Source organism: Gymnoscopelus microlampas, assembly GCF_963454915.1.
Source record: "Gymnoscopelus microlampas genome assembly, chromosome: 21".
NCBI classification, from domain to species: Eukaryota; Metazoa; Chordata; class Actinopteri; order Myctophiformes; family Myctophidae; genus Gymnoscopelus; species Gymnoscopelus microlampas.
In genome coordinates, this window is record NC_139958.1 from 17642399 (window position 1) to 17663550 (window position 21152).

The 21152-nt window shown below is 41.7% G+C and overlaps 1 protein-coding gene across 4 annotated transcripts in view; it reads left to right on the forward strand.

Annotated features, from left to right (window-relative positions):
* The window catches only part of garnl3 (GTPase activating Rap/RanGAP domain like 3), a 108380-nt gene that overhangs the window by 13778 nt on the left and 73450 nt on the right, over positions 1–21152 (forward strand). Inside the window, exon 1 of one of the 4 annotated variants that reach the window (XM_084047913.1) lies at positions 17133–17289. The exons of the other annotated variants lie outside the window; for them this stretch is intronic. Coding sequence (XP_083904039.1) covers positions 17240–17289 — 50 coding nt within the window. The 5' untranslated portion in view covers positions 17133–17239. Of the gene's footprint in view, positions 1–17132; positions 17290–21152 lie in introns of those variants that run through there. 4 annotated transcript variants of the gene reach the window in all.

Genomic DNA, 21152 nt, shown 5'->3' on the forward strand with positions numbered 1-21152 from the left:
AGGCTGTGGAAAGTCATTGGGCGGAGAATCTGAACCAGGGAATCCATAACACAGAACAGTTGTAGTTCATTTAAGGAAAGGTATGCGCTGGCAGCCAGCAGCCTGAGTCTGCTGCTAGCCGGACCTTGAACCACTTGAACCCTAGCTAGCAGCAAGCACCCCCCTATTCTGGGGGGAGTGCCAGGAATAGCCGATCTCCAAACCCACCAAAAGCGTCGCAGCAACGCTGGTGAAGAGACTTGGTTGCGGAAGGAAATGAGAACGGACAAAGTACAGAGCCAACTCACCTCCGTTTTACTAAGGGTTTAGAAAAGCCTATATGTACTTGTCTCCGGTGGTGTAAAGTAACTTAAGTACTGTACATTTACTCAAGTATTGTACTTAAGTGCAGTTTTGAGGTCTTTTTTTTTACTTTACTGGAGTATTTTCTATTTTCAGTACTTTTACTTCTACACCACTACATCTCAGAGGCAAATATTGTACTTTTACTCCACCACAATTATTTGAAAACTTTAGTTAGTAGTTACTTTGCGGATATGAATTATTACATTATAAAACACACATTTAACCACTTTCGTCCTATTTTATACCTAGGCTATTTGAAAATAGCCGATCTACAAGCTCACAACGCGACGCGATGCTATTTTCGGTACATATAAAATAAGCATATAAGTATAAAATAGGCTAATAGTTTATTAAAAAAAGAGGTTTCTGCCAGACAGTGATGCTAACATCCTCCTTTCACGCTGTTTCAGAAAGTGCAGATTGGGACTTGGCCTATAAGAAAAATCCTCAGTTGTGAGATTTTATTTTGCTTAAATCCGGCATCGATTTAAGCAATCCACTGACATAAAAGCTTCCCGTAAAGACGGGCAAATGTCACTCCTTCCCACAGTGACCACATCAGTAGCGCAGCGGTACATCCATGGGGATTACAGCCATTCTGCCCTTCTTCTGCTCTTTCTAACTCACACATACATGAAGGTTATGAGAGTGTGTGATGTCTGTTAACGTTTTCATGTTCAAGGACCTTCCAAACCATTAAGCATTAGGATGCGGAGCACATTCTGAATAGATTTTGTGCCAGCGGCACATGATTTTTGTGCTATATTAACTCCTTTTGCTGGGGACCCAGGCCTGGAACCCCCTCAAGAGCCCCTGGGGAACCCACTTTGAGAACTACTGAGAAGCGGTTCTCAAACTTTGCTCACTTTGTTCTCTCGAACAATCATCAAGGACGACCCCCCCCCCCCCCCCCCCGCCAAAAAAATAGAAAAGTGTAGTGTGCTTCTCGGAGCACAGGTCTCCGCCAGGCCGGGTGGCCTACCCACGGTTCAGCAAACTTTGGTCATTGTCACTTGGAATGGGATCTGAAAAACCTCCCCGAAATTGTGAATCTATTAGAATAGCACAAGGTTTCGACCCGAATCTCTTCGTCAGTGTGCAGCTGCAGATATTATTATGTTAATCTGCCTCACCACCTGTAATTATGCCATGGACCACTAGTGGTCCGTGGACCGGCACTGTTTAAGAACCTGTGTATTAGACCATCACTGTGTGTGTGAGCGTTCAGCTCCTCTGCTGTCAGAGCTATAGCATGTTATGTAACCTACAGTACCAGCCAGAGGATCCTGCCGTGACTTGTGGTGCTGTTCTGTCTGACAGGCCGACACCACAATGTGATCCAGATGCACTCTGTGTGCTGTGTTCACATGCACATGATGCAGCCTCTGCTCTACTGTATGATTCCACATGCACGGTGTGTGTGCTGTGTTCACATGCACTGTGTGTGTGCTGTGTTCACATGCACTGTGTGTGTGCTGTGTTCACATGCACTGTGTGTGTGCTGTGTTCACATGCACTGTGTGTGCGCTGTGTTCACATGCACTGTATGTGCGCTGTGTTCACATGCACTGTATGTGCGCTGTGTTCACATGCACTGTATGTGTGCTGTGTTCACAACTCCACTATGCTTCTGTACCCTACAGCAGTAGGGACATTGTACCCCCCATCTCTCTCTCTCTCCATCTTCCCCCTTCCCCCTTCCCGCTTTCTCTTTCCATCTCTCTCTCTCTCTCTCTCTCTCTCTCTCTCTCTCTCTCTCTCTCTCTCTCTCTCTCTCTCTCTCTCTCTCTCTCTCTCTCTCTCTCTCTCTCTCTCTCTCACTGTCTCTGTCTCTGTCTCTGTCTCTGTCTCTGTCTCTGTCTCTGTCTCTCTCTCTCTCTCTCTCTCTCTCTCTCTCTCTCTCTCCCCCTCTCTCCCTCTCTCTCTCTCTCTCTCCCTCCCTCTCAAAATGTCACAGAGATTTAAGTCTCTTCATGTTCCTTCCTGTATATGTTTTGTTCAGGATGGTATTTTGATGACTATGGTTGATATGATCTTCAGAACATGTTGGTGCAGTATTTGTGTTTGTGTAATAATGTGTATACACAGTACACTGCATGTGTGCATGTGACACACAGCCTACAGTGTATACGTACCACTGTCTTACCTGTCAGAGAGTCTCAACCTGTGGGCCGGGGCAAGTCTATTAACGTCAGTCAGTCTATGAAATATCTATGACGTGTGTATGACTCCATACTTGGGCAAGGTCAGATTCAACCGCCATTGACTTCCATCATAAAATTAAGATTTCTACTCAGTGGTTCTCAAACTTCTTCATGTCAAGGACCCCCATAATTACAGTATATGTATTTGGCCGCCGACCCCCACCTCTAAATATTTTGTTCCAGGGACCCGCCAGAAGCAAAGATTCGAGTTAAACATTTTCGCTTTAAAACAATATATATTCAAAGATTTGCACACATTTTCACAATTTTTCAAAAATAGCAGATCTACAAGCTCATATCGCGGCACTCGGTGCCGCGCTATGAGCTTGTATATCTGCTATTTTTTAATAGCCAAAGTGTAAAATTATAGCTCAAATCTTCACAGATACGTCCCAGGTAATAATATTTCCAAAAGTATAAGTCATATCTGTGGGGGGGGGGGGCGTGTGGAGGTACTGAGACAATTAACACTCTGTCTGCGTGTGTGGGTGTGGGTGTGTAGGGGTGCGTGTGTGTGGTGTATGTGCCTATAATCCCCATAGTGTTTTAGCTACACTCGCGGGTCCACCCTTGCGGGTCTATTTACACTCTAAGAACACTGAGGATTTTACCGTGTGGGACAGTGAGTGTAGTGATGTACTGTAGACGACTGTTTCCCAAACATAGGGATTTTTTATGGGTCACAAGTAAATATCAGTTTGTTTGTTTTTAAGTGGAGCCGAATTTGCTGAAAGGGCTTTTTTTGTGACCTTTATGGTGATATTTCTTAGTGAAACAGAGAGGTCTAAGCCAGTCACAGTGATGGGGGCTTGTGGGGGTGGATATAGAATCAAGTAGAATCGTCTTTATTGTCACATCAAAGATTTATAGTCGTACGGACGTGGGTGGAATTCATTTTTGTGCAAGCTCCATCATTTCTGTGTTTCAGGAAGAGAAAAGAAAAGGAAGAGGGAAGGGGAGGGGAGGGGTCAGGGAGAGCAAGGAGAAACATGTCGAGGGTAGGCAACGATCAAAAGAGATCTGCATATAGCATCATCCAAGCTGGTACAGTATGTACATGAGGTTAGACACGACGGTGGTAGCACTTCGCTATAGGCAGTGATGGAAGAAGTACTCACATTCTGTACTTGAGCAAAAGTATCAAATATCCTATTGTAGAAATAGTCTGTTACAAGTTCAAGTTCGGTATTCAAGATGTTAACCTTTAAGTAAAAAGTATTGGCATCAAAATATTCTTCAAAGGTAAAAGTACACATCATTATGCAGATGCATGGTCATTGGTCCCATTTAATTCTTCGTTTTCAAATGTATAAAATGTATAAAAATCCTTTGAAAATGCTATTTTCAAATGGCCAAAGTATATATAGCGCTGAAGTGGTTAATGTAATGTATGTCAAATAATTGTAGTGGCGTAAAAGTACAATATTTGCCTCTGAGATGTAGTGGAGTAGAAGTAAAATTATTGAACATTGGAAATACTCCAGTAAAGTAAAAAATACCTCAAAATAAGTACAGTACTTGAGTAAAGTTAGTTACTCTCCACCACTGTGTAGGTCCACATTGCAGCAGGTGTGTACATGAGATTAGACATCAAGCGCGTTGTACATGAGATATAAAGTGCAAACAGAGTATAAACGTATTCTTCAGGTTCAACCACTTTGTCCACAAGGTTAACTTTTCACGGATTCAAACCGGCAGAGTTTTCCAGCTCGGTGTATCGTCTCCATTTGTCCCCTCAGGGATCTAAACTCTGCGATGTTTGTTCAGTAAACATGAGTCTCCCTGTCTCGCCATTTTCTTGAGGAAACAGAAAATGCATTTTCAGGTCGGGGATACCAATGTTATCCAATCAGGAGAGAGAACTCACACAGGAGAAACAAGTGAAATTGGAACTGGAACACTGTACGATTTAAGCTGATAAATGGGTACTCTCTTCTGATTGGCTGAAACCGGCAACCCACCTGAAAGTGTATTTTCTGTTTACTAAAGAGCTGGGAAGACCCCTGTTACTTAACAAACACTACATAGCAATGATTACTATCAGAATATAGTGCTTTAACCTTTTAAGAAAAAGTGTTCTTATGATAAAGATATGTTCTTTTAACCAAAGAACATATCACTTATACCCTACCTTTAAGTGCTTAACTCATAATGTATTTTTGCAAGTTTGGGTCCCCCAGAGGGGAGACACCCCCAATTTCTCTCTTTTTTTGGGTCTCCAACTGCAAACTGATGTAGCATGGTCGGTCATACAGTACACTACACTACAGTACAGGCCCTCTCAGTGAGGCCTGATAAACACTGGACTGTAATCACTGCCATATGGTGGCTGCATAGCTGCGTTCAGCCCCTGCACACAATGCAGCACAACCAGGCTCATTTACACAGAAAAATACACTCAAATAGCGGAGAGAAGGGGGGGGGAGAAAAAAACCCTCCCTCGCTTGATTACAGCCCTATGTAAACTCTTACTCTTTGACTAAAACATCTGCTTCCATTTAGGCCTTAAAGACACATACCTACACATTAACATGCACTGTGCGCTCGCTCGCTCGCTGCTGCTCCGGGAAGTTTAGAGGGCTGGAAAAACGTTTCCCGTTACACTGCGCCGTGGAGAGAGAGAAGGAGATGTATTTTAGTCGGGTATCGCTTGAGACACGGCCAGATTCGCTCTCTCTCCAGCCACAAAGCCACATGCACAGAAGACACATAACTTCGAAGGGCCGTTTTTTTCTTTTTCAAGGTTGTATAAACTTCCCTTTTTTGACCGCACTCGCTGTCAGTGACAACAAGCACCAAAAAAAAAAACTTTAAAAAAAAGTGTGCGTATGTTTTAGATTGAGACTGGAGGACTGGTGGTGGGAAGTAACAAAGTATATTTACTCAAGTGCTGTCACTTAAGTACAATTTTGAGGTTTTTACTTTACTTGAGTATTTCCATTTTTCGATATGTTATAGAATACTCCACTGTGTCTCAGAGGCAAATATTGTACGTTTTACTCCACTACAATTGACTTTGCAGATTTCGATTATTATTACAAAACATTAATTAACCACTTGAGCCCTATTTTATACTACGGCTTTTCAAAAACAGCAGATCTACAACCAAAGGTTGCAGATCTGCTGTTATAAAATGTTGACAAACATTTGCAAATAGAAATCCTGCATAACGAGTAAATTTACATGTAGTACTGCAAGTATATGTTGATGCCAATACTTTTGCGCTTTTACTCAAGTAACATTGCAAATACAGGACTTTAACTTATCACAGAATATCTAAGTAAAACATCTGAGTACTTCTTCTACCAGTGTGGAGGACAGAGCGGAGTATCTTTACAGTAGTTTACATGGAAGATCAAAGAGCATCTGCACTGTCCATATGGATCTAGTTGTACCTCCTCCCCACACACATACGTTTATATTACTACAGTTTTGAAGACATCAACATTTTCGGACAGCGAAAGGCCACTACAGTTTATTTATTGATTTAAAATGTAACCCTAACCTTAAATCAGAAAATAGCTGATCTACAAGCTCAAAAACTTTACAACGCATGACACGTTGAAGGGCTTGCAGATCAGCTATGTTCGGGGCACGACACTGGCATGCAAGTAAGTATAAATCAGGCATATAACTCCAACCCTAACCCCTAAACCTAAAACCACCCTAACCCTAACCTGAATCTTTTCCTAAATGTAAGCCCAACTCCCCAAAACTATTTGGTTTGTTTTTGTTTTTAACCATAAAACAACCATTTGTCCTCAGGAAAACTGTCCTCACAATGTCTTATTTTTCATATTCTACTATACTTCAGCGGACATTTTGGTCCTCAGAAGTATAGTAATACACACGCACGCGCACGCGCACACGCACACACACACACACACACACACACACACACACACACACACACACACACACACACACACACACACACACGCGCGCGCGCGCACACCCACACTACTACAGCGATCCACAGAGACAAGGGCAGAGGGTTGCTGTTGTACATTTTTACCCTGTGGTTTTTGAGGGAGGCGCGCCAAAACCTCCAGTTGGTTAGAAAACAGCCAGAGAGAGAGAAAGGGGGGCAGAAGTATGAGAGAAAAGGGAGATAGAAGTGCATTTTCTGAAAAGGATAGGATATTTTTCCTGACAGTTTGTGCAGAAGGTCGTAAAGATCCGGTCCTCGCTGCAAAGAGGAGTTGTGGACCATCTTAAAATAACTACTTGAGGGGAAATTCCCCCGACTACTGCAGCCCTTCTTAAGCACTTGAACTTCTGGGACTAAAACATCACAGGGAAAACAGCCGATCCACACAGATGTTTAGCGTAGGGCAGGGGTCTTCAACGTTTTTTTCAGGCCAAGGACCCCTTTAGCTGAGACAGAGATGATTCAGGGCCCCCCCCTACATAGTGTATAAAATTGTGTTGCATAATATTCAACTTTTTCATTTAGATTCATAGATTTCGTAGATAGCTTCATAGACATTGACAGCACTATCATCAGTGTTGCGTAAATCATTGGTTCTCAAACTGGGGGTCTGGGGACCCCCAGGGGTCCTTGGGAGTGTTCCAGGGGGTCCCCAGCAAAAGGTATTAATATAGCATAAAAAATCTGTTTAACCACTTTGACCCTATATACATCAGCTATTTGAAAATATCAGATCTACAAGATCACAACGCGTCGCGATGCGACGCGTTGTGAGCTTGTAGATCTGATATTTCAAAAAACTTTTGACAAAATGTGAAAAAAGTGGAATATTTTTTACAAACATTTTAACACCACAAATATTATATGGTGTTCCCTGGCACCAAATATTTTCAGATGGGGGTCCGCGGCCAAATACGTCAATTTGGGGGTCCTTGACATGAACATTTTTGAGAACCACTGGATTACACAACAGACCCTGGTGAGAACATTAGCTTCATTGTAGATTTGTTGTTGCCGTTTGAAAATCCATTCTTCATGATCCACGTTGACATTTCGTTGTCCCTTGTCCCCAAGGCACCCCTGGGAAGAGGACGATCTCTGGTGAACTTGTTAGTTGAACTTTACCCCCTTGAGTTTGACACAAACGTTCTTCCGAAGCAAAAAAATAGCAACTTTTGTGAGAAGAAGTGACCCCCCGTGGCTGCCCGTCTCGAACGGCATTGTGTTGTTAGACTCGCATTACTGTCACACTACTTCAGGAACAGATGCAGACAGGGTTCGAATTGCCTTGAGAGGGTGGGGTGAGGGGACACATAAATGGTTCTGCTTTTGATGCTGATCTGCTATTTTCAAACATTTTAGAACTTTTACTTTTGGTACTTTAAGTATATTTTGATGCCAATACTTTTGTACTTTTACTCAAGTAACATTTTTTAACACAGGCCTTTTACTTGTAACAGAGTATTTTTGTATTGTGGTATTGCTGCTTTTACTTAATTACAAACAGTACTTCCACCACTGGTCATGCATAAACAGTACACATTATTCTCTGTCAGCCGTGATAAAAAGGTGTGACCACAAGGGGTCAGGCTTTTCCTGGAAACATAGTACTTGTATGCTTCTGAAGGAATGGTGATAAATCACAACATCCTGGGGCCACTTTTATGAGTATTACACTGACTGTTTAGAATCCTGTTCCATTCAAAGAATAACCTTGAATTATTACTTTTAACGTTTTAATATATAATCACTGGATATTTTTTTACATCAGGATTAGTTTAATGCAGGGGTTTAGGTCTAAGCACAGATTAGGTGTAGCAGTAACCATGATACTCAGTGGGGGAAAGTACATTTACTCAAGTACTTAAGTCCAATTTTGAGGTATTTTTTACCTACTGGAGTAGTTCCAATTTTCAATACTTTTACTATATACTCTTTAGTTACTAGTTGCTTTGTAGATTTGAATTATTATTACAAAACATACATTAACCATTTCAGACCTACAGTATTTAAACTTTAGCTTTTTTTAATAGCAGACCTACAAGCTCACACATTGTGAGCTTAGATGTGCTATTTTCAAAATATTCTTTTTTACATTTTATACGTTTGAAAACTTGCGAAATGGGACATCCTGCACGATGATTACTTTTGGCACTTTAAGTATATTTTGATGCCATAACCATTGTACTTTTACTCAAGTCAATTTTGAATAGTGGACGTGTTTCTACGTTGCGGTAGTGATACTTTTAAGTAATACATGTGTGTACTGTACTGCACTGTACTGTACTGTACTGTACTGTACTGTACTGTACTGTACTGTACTGTACTGTACTGTACTGTACTGCACTGTACTGTACTGTACTGTACTGTACTGTACTGTACTGTACTGCACTGTACTGTACTGTACTGTACTGTACTGCACTGTACTGTACTGCACTGTACTGCACTGTACTGTACTGTACTGTACTGTACTGTACTGCACTGTACTGTACTGTACTGTACTGTACTGCACTGTACTGTACTGTACTGTACTGACTGACTTGTGCCAGACTGCCACATTGGTGTTTTCATGCTTCACCACTAGGGGTCGGTAGTGTGTACAGAATACACTGATTTTATTGGGAGAGAATAACTAGTGAAGAAGATGGGTGGTCTGCTGGTTTCATTCCTTCATATGGAGCAAAAAAGTATCATAACTGAATGTGTGTGTGTGTGTGTGTTTTGGGGTGTTTTTGTTACATTAATTCGCTTAATTCGGTTAATGACCTGACGCACACGCACGCACGCGCACACACACACGCACACACACACACACACGCACGCACGCACGCACGCACGCACACACACACACACACACACACACACACACGCGCGTGCGTGCGTGTGCGCGTGTGCGCGCGTGTGTAAATAGGTAGTGCTATACTTTTGCACACACATACACACACACACACACACAAACGCATGTGTGTCCACACACACACACACACACACACACACACACACACAGCACACACACACTCTATGGTATGGGGTTCTTGGTCCGATCATTACAGACGAAAGGTTAATTGACCTGATCACGTTTAACGAGAGGCCTGCCATCCGTGGTCAGCATGTGACACACAGTGACATTTAGCTGTGGTCACTCTGCTGACCCGCTGGCATTTCAGGGACGTGGCAGCACACTGTGGCCGAGGTCTGCATCCAAATGATGCACATGTGACCTGCCAGCAGTGGTGGAAAAAGTACTCAAATGTTTTACTTAAGTAAAAGTATCAATACTGCATTGTAGAAGTACTCTGTTACAAGTAAAGGTCCTGGAATTAAAAATGTACTTGAGTAAGTACAAAAGTATTGGCCTGCCAGTGTGTGTGTGTGTGTGTGCGTGCGTGCGTGTGTGTGCACGTGTGTAAATAGGTAGTGCTATACTTTTGTGCTTCAAAAAAGGTCACAAATGGAGAAGCAGCCTTGTAGTGGTCTTTACCTCGAGTGAGATCCAAAATGGCAGACCCCACGAGAATTTAACAATGAGAGTGTACAAATGTAACCAAATGGACCCCGTAAGGGTCCATTTGGTTACATTTGAACACTCGTTGTTACATTTGTATACGCCCTCAAAGTTACAAATGGATAGATCAACACTGAGTCTGCCACACACACTTATTTCCTCTTGGCTCAGTTCATTCTTGCAAAAGAGACTGAATGTTTACTTTATACTGGTTATTAAATAAAGGTTCTACTGTATACTGTACACTGAGGATTGCACTGTCTACAGTTATTATGTAAATATGCAGATCAGTACGCATAGCATAAGCACTTATCGTTGAGCGAGAGAATGGAAGAGAGAGAGAGACAGACAGACAGACAGAAAGAGAAAGCGTTTACAAGAACATAGATTATTTATATGCAAATGTTCATGCAGGGGTTTTCCTGCACAGGGATGTTTGGCCCCCACCAGAGAGGTTGTAGCCAGCTCCAACATGATAAGAAATGAAAATAAAATGGTGTCAAAGTAAGACTGAAGCTGTTATTTGCCTGAACTCAATCACTAGGACTGTAGCCAGTCACCTGATCCCCTTTGAATGGTTTATGGCAATTAGTTAGTCAAGTAATTAGTCAGCATTTTGCACAGTCAACACTCTAGAATGTGTTTTAGAGGATAATATTAAAATCACTGAAGATCAAACCCCCTAGAGTTTCTCTAAGTTAGAGGTACAATGTTACCATCATTTGATTGTGCCTCGCCTCCTTACTTAAAAGCAGTGGTGGATGAAGTATTCAACCCCAGTACTTGAGTAAAAGTACAGATATTAATGGTCAAATTCACTCCACAGTAAAAGTAGCTCTGTCAAAATGTTACTCGAGTACAAGTACAAAAGTCATTGCTTTTAAACATCCTTAAGTATTCAAAAGTACATGCTTTTAAAAATACTTAAGTGCAAGTACAAGTAAAAGTAGAAGTACATTTATTTTATATATATATATCAATGCATTGCTGTAATGTTTTCACAATGAATTTATAGAACCTTGAAAGCGATGTAGTTTGTCTTCGGTAAACACAGTAAGCATTTGAAAATGTATGTTTTTTTTATGTCAGCGTGTGCGTTTTTCATAACATGGACTTCAGATAAGGCCATGGGGTGTTCTTGGAGGTTTGTCAGGCTGATTCAGCTGCTGATCAGACTCAGCTCGCTCTTCTCCTGTTGCCGCCATTACCGTGTTTTGTTTTGAGTTGAAATAAGAACTCAAAAAAAGTGGTGGATATATGCCTGGATAGGTTTGCGCGCCTGGATGACGCATTTCTGCTTTTATGTAGATCAGGGGTCGTCAACGTTTTTTAGGCCAAGGACCCCTTAGCTCCTTGGTTCTCAAAGTGGGGTCCGGGGACCCCCAGGGGTCCTTGAGGGAGTTCCAGGGGGTCCCCAGCTAAATGATGGATAGTAAGGAACCTTATGGGTCTGTAACTCTGAGAGTGTACAAATGGAACCAAATGAACCCTAACGGGTCCATTTGGTTCCATTTGTACACTCTCAGAGTTAAATTATCACTGATTTTAGGATATAAATTGGGGTCCCAGAGATAGAAATGTCATTAAATGGGGGTCCGTAGCCTAATGCATGTCAAAATGGGGGTCCTTGAAATTAAAATGGTTGAGAATCACCGCTAGAGACGTAAAAATCTTCTCTTATGGGGGTCCCTGAGGCATATCTTTTCAAATGGGGGTCCGCGGGCTAATAAGTGTCAATTTGGGGGTCCTTGACATGAAAAAGTTTGAGAACCGCTGCCTTAGCTGATAGAGAAATATGAGAAAGATGAAGAGGGACCCCATACTGTATATTCTTATTTATTTTAGAATGCTTACCATTCTGTGATTGTCATAGAGAAACGTGAATGGCGCGTGCATTGTGGCCTTGCATAGAACTTTAAAATGATGATCAGCTCACAACCCAGACATCGTCATTGGAATTGTCAGTCAGCTCTGTGCAGTTTTGGAGAAGTAAAAAACTCCCGACTAGACACATACAGTAACTTCATGCCAGGCAACACTGTTCTGTGTGAAAGCCATAGAATGGTGTAGTAAATCAGTGTGTTCTTCACAGCTTCTTCACAGCTTTCATGACATCTGACAGTTCAGCACTAATTTCTTTGGCAACTAGTAGTGTTGGAAAAAGTACTTGAATTCTTCACTTAAGTAAAAGCACCAATACTGCAATATAAAAATACTCTGTTACAAGTAAATGTCCAGAATTAAAAAATGTACTTGAGTAAAAGTACAAAGGTATTGGCATCAAAATGTACTTAAAGTACCAAAAGTAAAAGTACTAAATATTTTCAAATAGCCTGTGTATAAAATAGGGCTAAAGTGGTTAATGTATGTTTCATTATATCATAGTTTATATCTGAAAAGTAACTAGTAACTAAAGTTTTCAAGTAAATGTAGTGGAGTAAAAGTACAATATTTGCCTCTGAGATGTAGTGGAGTAGGAATAAAAGTATTGGAAATTGGAAATAGTCAAGTAAAGTACAAATACCTCAAAATTGTACTTAAGTACAGTACTTGAGTACATGTACTTGGTTACTCTCCACCGCTGCACGCAAACACACATACACGCGCGCAAGTGGTAACAGAGGACCTGTGTATTGTGTGTGTGTGCGTGTGCGTGTGTGTGTGTGTGTGTGTGTGTGTGTGTGTGTGTGTGTGTGTGTGCTTGTGTGTCTGTGTGGGAAAGGGGTGTGTGGTCAGCCATGGCTTAGTGGGTTTAAGTGGCAGCTGTCTAGAGAGAGAAGGCTTCATAGCTTCAGGGGATTAGAACATTATTGATCTATCGATTACACTCCATTGATCCTCAGCATGTAACTTCAAAGGCTTGTGCTGTTCATTGTATACGTGCATGCACACACACGCACGCACACACATGCATATCAATGTGCTATGAAGCCCACCCACGTGGACACATAGATTGTGAACATATTGATTGTAGCGCTACACCTACGTAAATATCCTGGTCTTTTAAATGTGCTGTAAGTGATTATTATATGTGTTTTGTTAAAAGAAGTGTTACGTAGCTCTATATTCCAATGTTCTGTTTACTAAAGAGCTGGAGATAAAGGGGAGACCCTTATCGGAATATAGCCTAGAGCTTTAAAGCGCTTTTTAACCCCCTCCCAAAAAACGGGAGCGACGCGTTGTGAGCTAGTAGATCGGCTATTTTCAGCATGCAACCAGGTGTAAAATCAGCCATTAAATCTTTGAACTACATTTAGTCAAATAATAATCTTATGATATTTAGTGGACTAAAACTAGACAAAAACTCAAACATTTCAGATGACTATAAATATGAGTAAAACTAAATGGAATTTTATTCAAAAGACTATGACTTTGACACCATTTGCTGTCAACATCAACACTGTAAACATCAACCACAACTAGCACGTTACCAACAACAAGCATTGTCGGTAACGTTCAGCCAAAGGAGAGCGGAACGAGGCTGTGGCCGGTCACTGGCCTTTTTAAGACCTTGGCAGCTCCCATCCAGCAAACTTAGTGCTGTGGGAACCAACACACACACACACACACACACACACACACACACACACAGGCATCGATCACATCCCACACCTACTCAGGTGGATGTGCCAAAGAAAGATGCGGGGGCGGAAAGTACTGCCAGCCAGATGTATGGAGGATCGAGATGACTGGAGGATTACGCCGCTGGTGGGCTGGTTTTGGAAGACGACCTGGAGAGAAAACAGCAGTTCTATTACCCAAAGGAACACTTTGATTGATTGATTGATTGATTGATTGAATACTTTATTTAGAAGTTTGCAGAGAAAAAAAGCACATGGAAGTACAGTTCACAATACAAGGTCAACTAAATAAGATTGAAAAAACCCAGAGAAAAGCCGCAACGGCTTGTTTCAAATGGAGTCCTCACCTCCTCAATTCATGGAGACATTAAATGACTTTGGTTTGGGGGGGGGGCAGTTTTGAATTGGCCCCTGTAAAAGTCATAACCTAGCCCCCCCTCCTCCCCCTCCAACTGTTTAACATCTCTTTGAAAGACGACAAAGGAAGCCGTATATATTTTGTCATATGACAAATAGCAAAAGCGCCATGTTGAAAGTCTGATTATGTGCGTGCGTGCGTGCGTGCAAGTGTGTGTGTGCATGCGTGCGTGCGTGCGTGCGTGCGTGCGTGCGTGCCCACCCATAGACCTCTCATTAGGGGTTGGCTCTCTCACACCATCTCAAGTTAGCTTTGTTTGAAACTCGATCTCGTCACAACAACCAAGGTGTCATCGTTCCATTTCTGGGTCCTTTTTGAAGATGTTTTCTAGCCTCCTGGGCACCGGGTCATCACAGATTACCCTTACATTACAAGTTTGAGACTTCTTTTTTAACCACCCATATCCCATGTAGTTAGTTGGCCCGGGGTCCCCCAGGGCCCTATACCGGGTCTGATAGTATTTCCCACTGCACAAGCTCACAGCACAAATTAAATATCAAACAAATGTGCATTTCTTTCCACGGTTGGTAGCACCATATGTATTTTACTATGTTCAAGTATATTGGAGGGGGGGGGGGGGGGGGTTCTATTCATTAAAAATGAATGAGCAACTGAGTGCTGTGTAGCCTGAGCTGAACATTCCAGCACTCTTTGTCATGTCGTGTCTGTGTGTGTCTCTCTGTGTGTGTGTCTGTGTGTGTGTGTGTGTGTGTGTGTGTGTGTGTGTGTGTGTGTGTGCACGCTAACTCAGCCAGAGGCTAGAGGCTATGGGTCGCTATTGTGTAGGTATCAGATTTACCTTGGGTCACATTTCACCGGCTATCCCGTGTGTTTTTCGTGTTGTTTTGGGTGGTGTGGTGTGCGTGTGCGTGTGCGTGTGCGCGTGCTTGTGCGTGTGCGTGTGCGCGTGCATGTGCGTGTGTGTGTGTGTGTGTGTGTGTGTGTGTGTGTCTGGGGGTGTTTGTATGCATGTGTTTTGTTTGTGCCCGTGTGTGTGTTTATGAAAAAGTCCTCCTGTCTGACGTAGAATCTTTACTATCCTTGTTATGACTGAGAATTGTTTAAATCGCTGTCAGATGTGTTTCTGCTTTTTTCCATTGATGTCAAAACATAGTTTCCTGTTTTCTGGATGTCTCTTCCTCTCAGTAATTATATATTTAAAAAGAAAACTTTTGTTTGTTTTTAGTCTCCCATGACAGGTCTGTTATTCATGCCTATTGTTCTGTGGCCTCCTCCATTTCTACTATTCTGAGAGTTTGGACGTGTAGAGCAAAAGGTGTCATTATAAATGTTGGATAATATAGGGTTATAACGAGTGTATTTAGCCACTTTAAGCCCTATCTGATACTTATAGCTGGTGTCGCACGACAATAGCCGATCTACAAGCTCACAGCGAGTCGTGACGCGACATGTTGTGAGCTTGTAGATCTTTGATTTTAGCTATTTTTTCTTCCTCATTTTGCCCCCCCAAGGACCACTGGGGGTCTCCGGACCTCACTTTGAGAAACTATGTTAACTATATTGTTCACCATTGTATTTTGTTTATACAGTAGTTGGTGTGAACATCACAAGCCATCCACTTGACTTTTTAAGACTATATCTATATAGTTCTAGTTCTAGTGTGAATGGCGCTTTAGATTGCTCACCTCCTAGCAGCTACGCTGTAAAAAAAACAAAAGAGGCAGATATGGAAGAGATAGAGAGATATAATGGAAACAGGGAGGGAGCATGCAAAAGATGATGTTATGGGTGATTACATCTCCACAGCATGGCTATTGTGTGGGATTATTGGCCAGACAAATACAGTTAACACAGCGTCACAATCATTTCAACCACTTTATCCATTTATGTGTTGGCGATTCACAAACAGCAGATCTACAAGCTCGCTGTATATCTGCTATTTCTGAAGATTTAAAAAAAATATATCGAATGTGTGAGTGCGTGTGTGCCATGCACTCAGATAGTACCATATCTGCAGTTACTTTGCAGATATAAATTATTATATTATGAAACATTAACCACTTTAGCCCTGTTTTATACTTAGGCTATTTGAAAATAGCCGATCTACAAGCTCACAACGAGTTGTAAGCTTGTAGATCTGCTATTTTCAAACATTTTTGTACTTTTACTTTTGGTACTTTAAAAGTATATTTTCATGCCAATACTTTTGTACTTTTACTCAAGTAACATTTTGAACACAGGCCTTTTTCTTTTTTACTTGTAACAGAGTATTTCTACATTGTGGTATTGCTACTTTTACTTAAGTATCTTTAAGTATCTGAGTATCTGAGTACTTCTTCCACCACTGTATAGTACCCACAGCTGTGTGTGAGTGCTTTTCTGTTTGACAATCCGTGGGTGTGGTCAGGCCATCCCTCACTCTCAAGTTCTAGTCCAGTGCAAGATGATGCTTACAGTTATGACACTCAAGTTCCTGTTTACACACGCACGCACGCACGCACGCACGCACACACACACACACACACACACACACACACACACACACACACACACACACCCAAAGAATAAGAGAGTTGTGTTATATGTCGTCATGCTTAGCTCAGACAAGAGAACCATGTTCTCTAATAGCTTGACAGACATGGTCCTGGCTGGCTATGCAAAGACATGAGCAGGAAAATATAACTGAGGAGAGAGAGAGAGAGAGAGAGAGAGAGAGAGAGAGAGAGAGAGAGAGAGAGAGAGAGAGAGAGGGAAGGGGGTAGGGCAGAGGCTCCGTGCATGGTACTACACACCATGCACACGCAAAATACGTAGCTACCTGACACATGCACACACAGAGAGAGAGAGACAGACATAAAGAGAAAGACACGCGCACACACACACACACACACACACACACACACACACACACACACACACACACACACACACACACACACACACACACACACACACACACACACACACACACACAGAGAGAGAGAAAGAAAGAGAGAGAGCCATACAGAGAGACATCAGAGACAGACAGACAGAGAGAGAGAGAGAGAGAGAGAGAGAGAGAGAGAGAGAGAGAGAGAGAGAGAGAGTCAACACCATAGTGTTATCAATAGGAAAAGCAGCCTTCATGCTGTAGCTGCAGCAGATCCATCAGACAGACAGACAGACAGACAGACAGACAGACTAGAGCTGAGCATCACATCATGCACTGATGCTTTATTCTACTAGTGTGTTGTTCATAAAGAGACCAGAGAGGTAACATAGACCTTATACTATACCTGACTGTATGTGGAGGACATGAACAGTGTGGATCCAGCGAATAACAAACTGCTAACTTTCAACCAACGGTAAATAAATACTCATTCATATTTACATAACATAATATACTCTCTCATGTCAGCGCGTCACATGTGTGTTGAGTTTAACATCGTTGTGTTTGTGCAGAGCAGCTGTGTTTGCAGCGGTAAACACAGCTTTATGTTGCTTTACGTAGCGTTGAATAATCTACAACGAAAGAAACGTAACACAATCGCAAACTAAAGATGCACGTTGCAACGTGCATCTTTAGTTTGCAATTGTATTACGTTTCTTTTTTTCGCGTCAGCCTGCATGTTGCGCGTAAAGTTGCCAGTGGAATAATAATATTATGTTCCTGTTCTTCAAATGGTTACATTGTGTTTATTGCGTTTACTATTTGTGGATTCATATCAGCAACAAAGTAGCCTCGTCGTATATACGAGGCAACACTTTGTTGCTGATATGAATCCACAAGTCGTCATCCTAGAGAGTGGACTTTACTGTAAATAAATACACTGTCCTGACTGACTGCATGCTTTACAATGCAACGCCAGCTTCGCTGCTTCGGGTTATTTGACAATATTGTTGTGAAATCTGAAGGTATTAGTTTTTACCGCTAGTGAAATATATTCGTGTGTTATTATTGATTGAGTTGGGTTATTTTTTTATTTTTTTTTCGGACGACATATTGGTTGCTGCCCATACGAATTGAACACGGAAAAACGTGAATTATTCATGGAGTGCCTTTTAGTCCACCAGGAGGATAGAGCTGAACTCCGGTCTGTCCTCCATGCGTCAAAACACACCGATGATGGGATGGGAGCATGACATCACTACTGTAGCCCTATACAGTATATTCCATACCATAACATAACATGCGACGTGGTCGATACCTAGTCTAAAGCAGTGGTTCTCAAACGTTTTCATTTCAGAGACCCCCCCCATAACTCTGAAGGTGCACACGGGGGTCCATTTGGTTCCATTTGTACGCCCTCAGAGTTACAGACCTCTGAGACCTGTAAGGGTCCAGATGTGGAACCCCTAAGGAACCCTGAGGGTCCCTCCCTGCTGGACCCCACTTTGAGAAGCACTGGTCTAAACTAAAGCCTCATTTATACTTAGTTGCGTGCTGGTGTCGTGCTCTGTAAATATCAGATCTATCAGTAAATAGCAGATATATCAGTAAATAGCTGTAAATAGCAGATCTAAATAGCAGATATATCAGTAAATGGCAGATATATCTGTAAATAGCAGATCTATCATTAAATAGCTGTAAATAGCAGATATACAAGCACACCACGCGTCATGTGATGCGTGGTGAGCTTGTAAATCTGCTATTTACTGCGTGCAACAACACCAGCATGGCTTTTAAATGCAAATGATACTGTAGGTTTGGAAGTATGCAGTGGCTGCTGCGCCCTCTCTGCTTGTATGTATGTATGTATGTATGATATGTATGTATCAGTAGACTGAGTTGACTGAGGTGTAGCTCTCTATAGCATTGGTTCTCAAAGTGGGGTCCGGGGACCCCCAGGGGTACTTGAGGGGATACCAGGGTCCCCCCAGCTAAATGATTTATAGGAACCAAATGGACCCCATGGTCTGTAACTCTGAGAGTGTACAAATGGAACCAAATGGACCCGTTAGGGTCCATTTGGTTCCATTTGTACACTCTCAGAGTTAAATTAACATTGATTTTACAAAATTAATTGGGGTCCCAGAGATAGAAATGCCATTAAATGGGGGTCCGTAGCCCTAATGCATGTCAAACTGGGGGGGTCCTTAAATTACAATGATTGAGAATCACTATAGAGCCGTAAAAATCTTCTCTTATGGGGGTCCCTGGCTTATCTTTTCAAATGGAGGTCCGTCCGCGGTCTAATAAGTGTCAATTTGGGGGTCCTTGACATGAAAAAGTTTGAGAACCACGTGCTGCTCTATAGATGAGCAGGGATTCCTCTGAGATGAATGCAAACACCCTCTGCAGCACCAGACCCAACACTGCAGTGTGCAGTCCAGTAGTGCTCCTCCTCTCAGGCATGTGGATGTGATGTGATGTGGTGTGTGTGTGTGTGTGTGCGCAGAATCGGTTATATTCTCTTTAATGATCCAATAACGTGAATTAGCATCAATAATTAAGTGCCAGTGATGGTGGAAAGCCATCAGAGAGAAGACAGTAGTAGATGTAGAAATAATGGCAATTATTTACCATCCCGTGTGAGTGGGTTCCCAAGACACTGACCCCCCTGACTCGATCTCTGCAAGGGTTCAAGCCCCCCTGTGTGTGTGTGTATGTGTGTGTGTGTGTGTGTGTGTGTGCGCGTGCTTGCGTGTGTGTGTTATCATTCATAATAAGCGTATTCTAGTGTAGAGCGTGCTATGCATATTCATGTATAGATAATGTAATTTATGCCTGGCTCCATATTGTGGGATAAAATGCCAATACCTATTATATTTATTGTCATATAGGACCTATTTATTTTTGCCTTGCACACACGCTTTAGATTTGTTTTGGAATCTATGCATTTAAAAGTCTCATACTCTTGATTGAGTGTTATTGTGCGTCTTCACTCGAGGTTATGAAGACATCTGTTTGTCTGGCCATCATTTGTATTCAGTACCATACTATGATCTTGTTCATCTTCCTAATACCAATTTCAAATGGCCTTTTAGGGCAACTCAATACCTCACATATAGAGAGGCTATAGGGGCAATGTTCATTACCAGTCCGAATCTGTTTTTAGCCCACTACGTTGCATGGAGACAGCCCCTCTTAAAGTAACAAATCACCTCCTTTTAGGAGAAGAGCGTTCCGTTGAATCTTTTTATTACGGTACTGAAGCACTGGACTCCATACTCCATGCTATTTTAACCCATTAAGACCCGGAACGCATCTGTGTCATTTTAAGATGTCTTTGGGCTATTCAAAAATAGCAATATATATATACAAGCTCATTAGCGCATCACCAAGTGCCGCGCTATGAGCTTGTAGATCTGCTATTTTTGAAAGAAATCGTTAAAATGTGTGTAAATCTTTGAATATATATATATTTTTAAAGCGAACATTTGTAACTCAAATCTTTGCTTCTGGGGATTCTACAAAATAATGTCTTCTAAATCCTAACAGTTTTTTTGAAAATATATTTGGCGGTGGACCCCCATCTCAAAATATTATGTTCCAGAGACCCCCAGAAGTTGTAACAGAGTTAAAAATGTTAGCTTTAAAAAAATATATATTCAAAGATTTGCACAAATATTCACTATTTTTCAAAAATAGCAGATCTACAAGTTAATAGCCGCGCGATGAGCTTGTATATCTGCTATTTTTCAATAGTCAAAGAAATCCAAAGAAAGACACAGATGCGTTCCCGGTCTTAAAGAGTTAATTACTCTGTCGAGCAAGCCATGTGAACGGTACAGGCTCTAGTAACTGTGCCTCACACGAGATGTGAACAGGAAGCTGTCATCTGATCTGTCATTTCCTTTCGTGAAATTTTTAAATATCTTTTAAAATGTATTTTTGAATTTCCACTTCTGCTAAGCAGCAAGCTAGATACTGTAGGCTTCGGCTAATTCAATTAACAGTATGGGACTTGTTCGCGCAACTAAGTCAAAATGGAAGTGTGGGGTTGCTGTGAGCTTGATGTTATTTTCATTCACAATAAAGGACTGGATATTTGACAACGTATATCCTGTACTGCTTGAAAGTAATGCTGCACTTTATACACAACCTACTTAAGAATACCACTATTGCCCTCTATAATTATTCTTTTTCAAAATAGCAGATGTACAAGCTGTAGATCGCAATGCGATGCATTTTGAGCTTGTAGATGTGCTATTGCCATTTGTATGTTTTGTAATAATACGCAAAATCTGCAAAGTAACTAGTAACTAAAGTTTTCAAATTATTGTA